The sequence below is a fragment of the Geospiza fortis genome, unplaced genomic scaffold (genome assembly GCF_000277835.1).
Source record: "Geospiza fortis unplaced genomic scaffold, GeoFor_1.0 scaffold162, whole genome shotgun sequence".
NCBI classification, from domain to species: domain Eukaryota; kingdom Metazoa; phylum Chordata; class Aves; order Passeriformes; family Thraupidae; genus Geospiza; species Geospiza fortis.
The window spans coordinates 5,964,691-5,975,142 of NW_005054316.1; the positions used below are offsets into that span (position 1 = coordinate 5,964,691).

Here is a 10,452-nt window from a genome sequence, read left to right on the forward strand (position 1 = left end):
CGCTCCCTCCAGCAGCAAACCCCGGGGGTCCGCGGGATGCCGAGCGGGCCGCGGGCAGCGCTTGCAGAATAAGGGGAGGCAAAAATCAATAGGCGAGGGGAGAAATGAAGTGAAAAGTGACTTACAAAGAGAAAACCCTTCGCGGGTTCTTCACACCAACCTTTCACAGTCAAGCCCTCCCTGCCTGGTTTATTCCTGAGGCAGCGTGGCAGGTATGAATGCAACATCGCAGGGTGTCAGACATAGCGAGCACCCGGGCTGGGCAACTTGCAGACGAAATTTGCGTCCATCAGGAATGAAGGGATGAGGTATGGGACCAAGTGGCATAAGGGCTAGGGGTCTGTGTCACTACTGGCTTGGATGTAAAGACTGTAATGCTCTCATCATCCGTACAAGTGTCCACTTAAGTCTTAGGACATTCTCATTGTCCTGGGCACAGGTTTGGGGAATCAGCTTTTTAATTCTGGTAAGAATGGCACAAAGCTCTTAAGAAACTGAGACTGGCTTTCTACTACCCAATGTTCTCCATATTCTTATTGAAATCTAAGTGACCCAAGTGCTGGGAAGTTTTATCACTTCAAAGTGGATTATTTCTTGTAAGATTTGCCTGTACTTAACCATCATATTTTACAAGTGACCTGTTCTCACTGAGTTGTGCTGCTTGGCAGCTAAATTTGCAGGATTTGTTTCAAGTAATGATGAATTGTCTCCAGATGGGACACTTGCTCTTGCAGTCTGGATTATGGTATTTTCACTAGGAAAAAAAGCATAGGAACTGCTCTTTCCCATGAGTAGGACAAATGTCCTGTCAAATCTGGGCTGGTTAATAAGAGCTCCAGTTTGTCCTTGAGGAAGGGGAGGGATAAATTATCACGTCCCTGACTGCTCACAAGGCACTCCTTAGGAAAAAAAAAAAAAACCAAACAAAACAGCAAAATACAGCGCCTTTCAAAACCACTCAGACCCCTTGAAAGGACAGGTAGATACAGATCCCTGCACTAAGTTGCTTCGAATGACAGCAGCTCTCCCTCTGCTTGTGTACAGCCAGCTGCTGCCAATCAGCCACCTAGTTCTGCCAGCATTTTCCTCCCTTTCCTGGTTCTGTGTGATTCAGGGATTTCTGGAGGGCTTCTTGGTTTGTTTGGGTTTTTCTTCTTGTATTTTTCAGCTTTATTACTGAGAACATCACTTCTACCAAATATTAACAAAACTTCATTTCAAGCTGCTGGGTCCGCTCTGTGACATCCTCTGGCAGCCTGCAAAAAATCAACAGGGAAATTACATGAGATTTGGCATCCTCACTGCAACTATTGTGAAGGCTCAGTTAAGCCCTCCAGGACACGAAATCAGGCCAGATTTTCAGGAAGTTGCAATATGTTCCTGGACAGCATGATCAGCAGTGATTGATTTCTGCATTTACAAATGTGTTTATTATTTTACATTAGCTCAAATTGGACAGATAAGAGACCTCCAGAGGAGTAAGAAAGACCATTGCTTTGCTGTTTAGATCAGAAATGTTTTCTGTATTGCTGCAAAGGGAAGAAAATTTTTCTAAGCTCACACAGCATCTTGGGCAGGATGTTTCAGCATGTAAAATACTGGCTAATTTAAAGGTGACAGCTGAAGACTACAGTGAGAGAAATCAGAAATGCAAACATGGTCATCTTATTTCTTACAGTTCATATTTCTTTTGATACTTATGCTAAAAAAAGAAACAGTTTTGATCTGCACAAAGCCTCATATGTTTTAGCAGACTAAGATTAACTGGGATGCCTAATTAAAAGGCACTCACCAATTAAGATAATAAAAAACTGCTAATGAAATTCAAAAGAGACCAAGAAGTTAAAGAGACACATCCAAGAGCTTAGCAGGTTTTCATTTGTGGATACTTAAGGGGAAAAAAAAGGTGAAGATGCACTCTGGAACGCAGCCCAGTAAAATCAGAGCGAGTCTGCGAGCTCCTGTGAGCTTCATTACCAAAGGGCCTGCTGCTCACCAGCCCGTTTGCTTTTGCACTCCATCTGCCACGTCTTGTATGTACTGAGAGCCAGGCTCTGCTGCCATCGCTTGTGCTGACAGTTCCCCTCAGGTGTCCCCAGCAGCCCTGCTCCGACCACCTGAACAGTGCAGGACCTGTGCCAGCTCCCGGGTTTTCCCTGGGACTGGGACATTTCACTGACATTTGTTCAACACGGCTTTTTCTCCCTCCTGGAAGCTTTATGCAATACAGCAGCAATATTGTTGTTGTTGTTGTTGTTGTTTTTATTAACAATAATAACAATCTTAATTAGTTCAAAGAGTTGATGTAAATTCTCCAACCTGAAGTTTCTTCCACATTTATTTGCACCACCTGAAGCTGACTCGGTCTCCTCTGCCTGCTGTTATTAAGGGGATCAGCACAGAGGAGAACATATGTATGTTCAGGTACATGAGCATATGTACCAGCCTGTGAGTTTGCATGTGCATGGGAGTGTGCTGGGTTAACCTTTGCTGGCTGCCAGATGCCCACCCAGATGCTTTCGCATTTTCCGTCCTGAGCAGGCCAGGGGGACAAAGGCAGATTTAAAGAAAACCTTGTGAGTCTTCCTGATCACTCCTTGGCTCTAGAGCTGGTGAATCATGGATGGGAACCAGGGAGCCTTGGGTGATGTGTATTGCCAATGGTGTGCCATCGTGGCAGCCATGGCCGCCTGCTATTCCCTGACGTGCAGCAATCCCACGACACAGGGATCCTCCAGGAGGCTGGGCAAGGCAAGCAGATGTTTCAACTTCTCTGAATCAATGGCAACTGCATCAAAAGCCCATCACTGCCTTTTTGGATCCTTGAAGTACCCTCTCCTGAGACAGTCTATGCCAAGGATACACAGGGCTTCTGAGCTGATCACAACAGTGTACTTTTTGTCTCCTGTAAAGCTCACCTCAGCCCTCAATACAGACAGCTTTTGGGATCTCCCTGTCAATCCAGAAATCCAGATGGGTTCCTCTCTGCATGCCATAACGGCATTAGGGTACGCTGTGCACCAGTGTCTAGCAATGCTTTAGACTTCCATGGATCCAGTGTGCCAGGCCACCAAATCCACACAGCCCAGTAAAGCTGGTCACCCCTCTCCTCCTCCTGATCAAAGGCAGTGACCCTCTATTCTAGGCTGGAGACCCTTGCAGCATCAGACCAAAAGTTCCTTCACCAAAATCAAGAGAGGCACTCTTAATCCTCTTCTATATCAGGGAGACTGCTGGTTGCCTTCCACCATCTCAACAGAAGCTGAACTGACAGCAGTCATGGATGGCCCTCCTTATCATACCTCTTCCCAGTCAATTTGTGTACATGGGCTCCTAACTCAGAGGAGGGTCACCATCCCACTTCCTTGTGAGATCACTCAGGAGGAACCAGAGTGGCACACAGTGTGGGTCTGAGTGCCCCTGATGGCCAAGGCCCTGACCTGTGGGGATGGGGAGAGAGCCAGGTTTCCTGCAAAAGTCAGAGTCAGTGGGATGCTCCCTCCACAGCTGATATATTCAAGCCTGGTCAGTCCATTGTCTCCAGGCAGATGGAATATAATGCTGGTGAATTTCAGACCACCCTTCTGCACTTGCTCATGTACAGTGGCCATCTTTGGAGACATGGTTGTCATCCAGGTCACCATAGGGACTTTCCAGCACTGCTAGTAGTCTCACATACTGGATGCCCTCTTCAGTGCTAGTGGCAGCAATCTGCTTGCCAGACCAGTGGCTGTAATGTTTCAGCATATTTTGAAGTCTGCCCAAGTTTCAGAGCTGGTCATTTCTCTCACTTCCTCCTCTTTTTGCCTTGCTGAAGGACCAGCTGCCTGATCAGATCCTTCGTCCTCCTGCTCCTGTACTAATTGCTGGCATGGACCCATTGACTTCTGCATCCAGTGATTCTTTTTGACTGCTAAGTGTTGCCACATGTGGTTTAGATCACATTCCCCTGATGGTGCTGAAGGGGGCTCAAGAAGCACAAGCAAAGCCCCAGTGTAGTGCCAAGAGCTGCTGGGTTTCACTGGAGCAGGCAAGGCACCCTTCCATCAAGTGCCAGCTCAACATGCCTGTAGAGGTGCAAGATCACAGGCTATGTGAGGTGATAACCCCAGCAGACGGCCACCAAGTCCTGCCACACACCATGCAGGCACCCAGGGATCAGTGGCCTAAAGCCTTGTCACCTCACTGGCAATCTGGTTCCCTGTAACACCAGACCAAAAGTAGTTTCTATGCAAATGACAAGATGACATTAATGAAGCAGCTTAGACAAGGATGTGGAGCTCTGGAGAGGAAGGCAGGCACATCAGTCCCAGAGGGGAAGAGAGAGGTGTGATCCCTCAGCTCTCCACAGGACAGCCTTCCTGGCGCAGGAGGAGTGCCCGTGCCAGAGCCAAGGCAGGGCTGCTGCTTTATCAGAATGCTTCCAGGCATGGTGAAACACAGAGATAAACACTGCAGCAGGAGGAGCTGAAAGCAGCCACTGCTGAGCCCGAGGCTCTGTTACACTGTAAATCAAGCAAGCCCTGTGAGCCATGCAGAAGCCTGCCAGTTATCACCTAGGGCAGCTACAGTACACCCAGATCAAAACTGGCTTTATCTTGTGCCCAAGGAAAAGGACTGGTGGGTTGATCTGGGCTGGTTCCCAGACATCCACCTGGATGCTTTCTCACACCCTCTCCTCAATTCGACAGGGGGAGAAAATAAGGTTAAAAAACACCTCAAGGGTCAAAGACAGTTCAATAAAAAAAGCAAAAGCTGTGCATGTGACTAAAGCAGAAAAAGGAATTAATTCCCTGCTTCTCATCAGCAGGCAGATGTCCAACTACACCCTGGGAAGGAGAGCCTCAGCTCGTGGAATTGTAACTTGGGACGACAGACACCATAATCCTGCTTTCCCTGAGCTTCTATTAAAAGAGAGGTGTAGCCTCTCCTTTGTGTGCTGTTTGCTCTGAGGGCTGGATCAGAGGGCTGGGAAGTGGGATCTGCTGAGCCCTTGGCAGGGACCATGCAGGGAAGGAGTATCTTACTTCATGTGTGTGCTGGGGAAGGGGTGTACCTCTGCAGCCCAGAAGGTCTCTGCTGGAAGGAGATTTAGCAACAGAGAGTACCTGACTCTTGCATGGGGCCACATGAACACTTTACAGCTGGGGAAATGTTCCCTGCAGCGCTGCTGGCTGGCACCTTGTAGTGTGGGTGAGGCAACCTCTGTGCCTGGGTTGGTTTGCTCAGCTCTCCAGTTGCTCTTGAAGGACTCTTCTAGTGTTTCTGTCCAAGTCCAGAGCTCACGTCATCCCCAGATGGACTTTCCTGTTCAGGTGAGCTAACTAGGAGGAGGTGTGTCATGGATCATACCCAGGACTGCTGCACATAGATCAGGCACTGCAAATGATTTGGATCTGCATATGCCAGGTGTCCTGCAACACTGCTCAGGAACTGTATCTTGAAGGAAAAGAGGCACATCTGCACTGGAAAAGAGGCACATCTGCATCCTTTCCATATTTCCAGCCCTGACTGGCAAGAGCTGCTTGCAAAAGCAGTCCCACAGTCTGGAGGGAATCTGGCATCAGGCAGCATGGGATGAGGCAGAATTTGTCCCTTGAGGCCAAAGAGCACCAGAAGAGTTGCAGCTGAATCCTGAGCAGTGAATTCCAGCAGGAATGCATTCCTTCTGGAAACACTGCTACAAGTGTATTGCATAATGCTTGCTAAGCTCTCCCTCCAGGTCGCCATGAGGAGAAAATGTTGGTGTTTAATGCAGACAGCTACTTAGCTGGGGACTGCAGTAGGAGCAGTGTCAAGGGTCTGTGCCGGGAGCTCTGCTCTTGGGAAAGCAGCCAGAGATGCTGGAGGAAATGAATCACCAGTGGCAGCTCTGGGACTGCAGACTAAATGAGTTTAATGCAGTGTGCAAATAGAACAAGGCTGATCCCTGCACAGGGTTTGGTAATAAGCCATGATAATCTGTGCTTTTTGAGGTACAGCATGCATTTTTCAGGTGGCTGTTGAGTGTTTAATTTGTTTTTATACAGGGTGCTCTACATGTAATTGAGGTTTGAGTCCATGTATTTGATTTCAGAAGTTAAGCAGTAGAAAGAAGGGGGTGTCCTGTCATTTCCACTGGACTGTGGGACTACATTTCTACATGGACAATGTTCTTGGACACATTTTCAAAGCATCCAGGAGCTTGAGCTCTTCTGAAAATTTGCCCAGTTGTTTGTTTTTTGGGTTTTTTTTGCAGCCCATGTGGGATACAAACATTTTGAAAAATTTGCTCCAAAGAACAACTTCTGGTTTTCAGTGGCTTAATTTAGCCACATCCTTTTTCTTCATTAATATTGCAGAAAGATTTCTGTGACAACCACAAACAAAAAAACAGAAATTCAGCATCTTGCCAATCTGTGTGCTGAAGCCTCTGCTTCACTCTCACAAAGTGTGCTGGAGCTGTGGCACACAATTTCTCCCACCCTCAGCTTAGTCATCTCATAATGGTGGCAGAAGACTCAAACACTAAATTCTGGCAAGAAGGTGACAAGGGCTACTTACTGGAACATCCAAAAAGATGCCTGAACATAGACAGGATAATGTGGTTTTTTCGTCTAATCTCAAAGGACAGACTGAAACAGCTCTGCTGAACTTTTTGAAAGCTGAGGTGTAGTGTGGAAACATTTGGTAGCTGCAGTTAAAAAGCCCTGAAATCCACAACTGTGGTGTGGACGGAGTAGAGGACGTGTGGACTTGTCAGGGGCATTGGACTAGATGATCTTTAAAGGTCCCTTCCAATCCAAACCGTTCTGAGTCTGTGCTTGTACTGTGGACAGGGTCGGGTGACCCTAAGTTTTGGTTCCTCATGTTAAAGTGTGGCCAGATTTTGCAAAGGGTCGACACCATTGGCGTTCAGCAGAGGAGGGAAGTTCAGACGGGTGTCACCAGCGCAGGTGTGCAATGTGCAATAGGTGACATCCTTAATGTCTCCGCACCCGTTTCTCCAGGCGGATTGCCGCGGGCTGTCCTGCCCTCTAGTGCCTGCAGCGCCCGCTCCCTCTGGCCTCTCTCCGCTCCCCCGCGCACACGCTCACTCACTCAATGGATGATGCTGCGGCTCCGAGCAGGGAACAGGAACTGGAAAGCCCCGTGGCCTCCCCTGTGCGATGATGAGTGCAGAGCCAAACTGGAGGAGAAGTCCTGTGAGAAAGTGAAAGGCTTCTTATCAAATCCACAGAGGAGGCAGACTTCTTATCAAACACAAAGTCCAAACTGTTTCCTTCCAGCTGACATATCCAGGAATGCAGTTTTCCTCAATGCTCAAAAGAACCTGCAGCTGACAACTTCTGCAGCAGCCAGGCATCCTGTAACACCCGAGCCTGGCTGTGCAGCCCCACGAGCAGTCGGGGCTATGTGCCAGACCCATAGCTGGGCAGCAGCAGTCCCTCTGGAAGCCAATACCTACATCCAACCACCTACCTGCATTTCTGCATCTCCTCAGCTCTGGGGTGATGGATCACACCATCACAGTCTCTTTTTCTAAAGCATCTTGAAGGTCTGAGTGACTTTTTGGTTTTGGACTTAGTGGCGGCAGCACATAGGCTTTCTGAAGAGGATGTCCCTATCCCTCTCCATGTTCCTATCCCCTGGCTTCATGAATTTCTGGCTTACAGTGTTCTGCTTTATCTACGTGTCTCTGAATACGTTGTAACACTCTCAAGGAGCCTCTAACTGGTGAGGATGGGAAAACAGCCTTGCCAGTCACTCCATTTTGTCCAGGGCAGATCCTGCTGGTGGCTGCCCTACAAAAAGAACCCCATAGGAACAGAGCAGAGGCTGCAGTGCCTCAGCTAACACAGTCACGGTGCTGTGGGACAGGCACTGACACGGGGCCTCCACATCTGCTGGGGGTGAGGTTGGGCACATGGAGACCACCTCCGTGTTTTGCTCTTTAGGAACGCTAGGTGTGGGGGCTGACTGGGAGTGCTTTGAAAGCCCCACAGCACAACCACAGCCATTGGGAAGCCTCCAGTGACATCTCCTGATGTCACCTCATCTATTCCAGGACATGGGCTTCTGCAATGCTGCCTTTCAGTCAAGACCTTGTGATTCAAGGTCTCATAATTAACCCCACACTCAGCTGCAGATGGGGATTTCTGAAAGATACAGAGAGAGCAACACATGCCCCTTTCTGGAGGAAGTGGTGTTGCTCTAAGTTTAATTGAGACTTGCTCAAATCAGGAAGCAGAGGCCACTGCACCATCAACTAACGTGACATTTTGTTTGTGTTCACGCAGGGTGGCTGACAAGCTGCCGAGACCAAACCTCGTCTTGCTCAAGCTCTTGCTCTCTCTGCTCCACCACATCAGCCAAAATGCTGAGACCAACAGGATGGACTCCAGCAACCTGGCCATCTGCATTGGCCCAAATATGCTGAGCCCAGGCACAGACAGCGCGCTCCCGCTGGAAGTGCAGAAGGAGATGAATGACAAGGTGCGCTGGACTCACCGAGCAGCCGCTCCTTGGGGCAACTGAGAGCCATCCATAGGGATCCATCCCACTGCCATTGCAGCAGCTGAACAGAGCAGCGCCCCTGGGCCTTGGGGGTGCCCCTCAGCTCAGGTGTCCCTCAGCCTGCCATGGGATGGGCCAGGCTGCCCCTCACCTTGCCTCCTCTGAGCAAAGGTAGCAGCTGCCCTGCAGCACCCAAAGTCACAGCACAGCTCCTGCAGACTTCGCATGTGGAGGGCAAGGGGCACCCGTGGCCATTGTCAGCCCTGGGCCCTCGGGCAGCAAGGCCAAAGCTGTGGCTGATGGTGTTTTGTCTGTATTGGGGTAGATCCATTTGTCTGCAGCATCGGGCCTTATCCCCCATGGTGGGCTCACCCTTAGACTTCAAGCTAGGATTTTGGCAGAAGCCAACCTGCTCTGTGCTGTCCTTCTTACAAAGATAGCAGGCAGGGTGAGGGAAGAATCTTCAATCTGTCTTGACTGAAATGGGCTGTTTTGTGTGTGCAGGTGACAGTGCTGGTGGAGTTCCTCATAAACAACTGCTTGGAAATATTTGAGGGTGACATTGCCTTCCCAGCCTGTGCCTTGGCTGAGGAGTCACTGGAGCACACAGACAGCTCCACAGGTATGAGAAGGGACTGAGGATGTCGCCAACTGGGCCAAATTATTGAATTTGATATGTGAATATATCTGTGGAAACACAGAGAGTTGCTGACAGTTCAATGTGTAAATGAAGTGCTTTTCTATAGGAATGCCTTCCAGTAGTTCAAAATTACAACACTCACAATCCAGACTTAGATCTCAATGTTAAACATCTGATTCAAGCACATTTTTTTACAGATGTGCTGAGATTTCAAGAACTTTTCTGGCAGGCTTAAAGGAGAGGATCATTCTCCCAACCTAACAAATCTAGAGGTCTTTATTTTGTCACTGCTTCTCAGGAGGAACAGGCTATGAAAAGATAGACACATTTTCAGTATAGCTGATATCCTATCTTTGTCCTTTTTTGAACTTGCCTTATCAAAGTTAACTGCTTCAAGAACTGCTTGTTCTTCAAGGTGAGATGAAACTTGAAAGTTTCAAAGCTGGCTTCAGAAATCTGTGATGTGAAACATCCTCTCAAGAAGAGAGAACATTTCAGAAGAGCAAAACACATCACAGAGAATGTGACATTACAACATGCACAGATGCCTCATATATGATTTTAGTTGTGTTTTGAGTTTTGGGTTTTGTTTCATTTCACTGTTCATTTATTGGATAATGCTTACCTTACTGAATTGTCAAGTTTAAAAATCACAGCAAAGTCCTGCAGTTTTGCTTTTTAGAGCTGAATTCAGAAGAGCAGGAAGTGAGGTGCACACAGGGAGTGAGAAGGTGTTTTTCTGGAGAGATAGCCCTCTCCATTTTTCACCCAAGAAGAACGAAAAGTACACGTGGCCATGCAGATAGGAAAAGGAGAGGAGCAGTTCCCCAGCCACTGTCAAAACAAGTCTCCTATATGAACAAAGCTTCTGATGCAAAACTGGGCCAAAATCAGAAAGGAACTTCTCCTCACAGAAGGTATTGAAACAAAAAAAGTCTTCCATTTACACCATGAGGTTAAGTGCAAAATTAAGGAAGATGTATCTCCATGTGCACTGGTTCTGCTGCTTTCAGCTAAGAACCACATCACTGAGAAATGCTGTCCTCTGCTAAAGGTGTCCAGCCCAAGAAGGGGCTGGGAAGACAGAAATAGGGTCCAGATAAGTGCTCAGCTTCTCCCTGGCAGTCCCCACAGGGCCTGTGGGAGGCTCTGTGCTGTCTCAGTCCAGCCCACTCACCACTTAACCCCCAGCAGCACTCATGATTCTCTCTGCCTTAGCTGACACTGGTCTCCCACCCACAGCTGCTGAATTGCTCCATGTTCATTGATTCAGAAGGGCTGTGAGATCTGGAACACTTACAAGGCTCTATGTAGCT

General features: G+C 48.3%; 1 protein-coding gene across 1 annotated transcript; it reads left to right on the forward strand.

The window, feature by feature from the left end:
* The first annotated feature begins 8,288 nt into the window (after nucleotides 1-8,288).
* Nucleotides 8,289-9,271, forward strand: LOC115947796 (T-cell activation Rho GTPase-activating protein-like). Its single transcript, XM_031056306.1, has 2 exons — nucleotides 8,289-8,475; nucleotides 9,001-9,271. The coding sequence occupies exons 1-2, from the start codon at nucleotides 8,374-8,376 to the stop codon at nucleotides 9,133-9,135; spliced, it is 237 nt and encodes a 78-aa protein (XP_030912166.1). The 5' UTR covers nucleotides 8,289-8,373; the 3' UTR covers nucleotides 9,136-9,271.
* The last annotated feature ends 1,181 nt before the right edge of the window (nucleotides 9,272-10,452 follow it).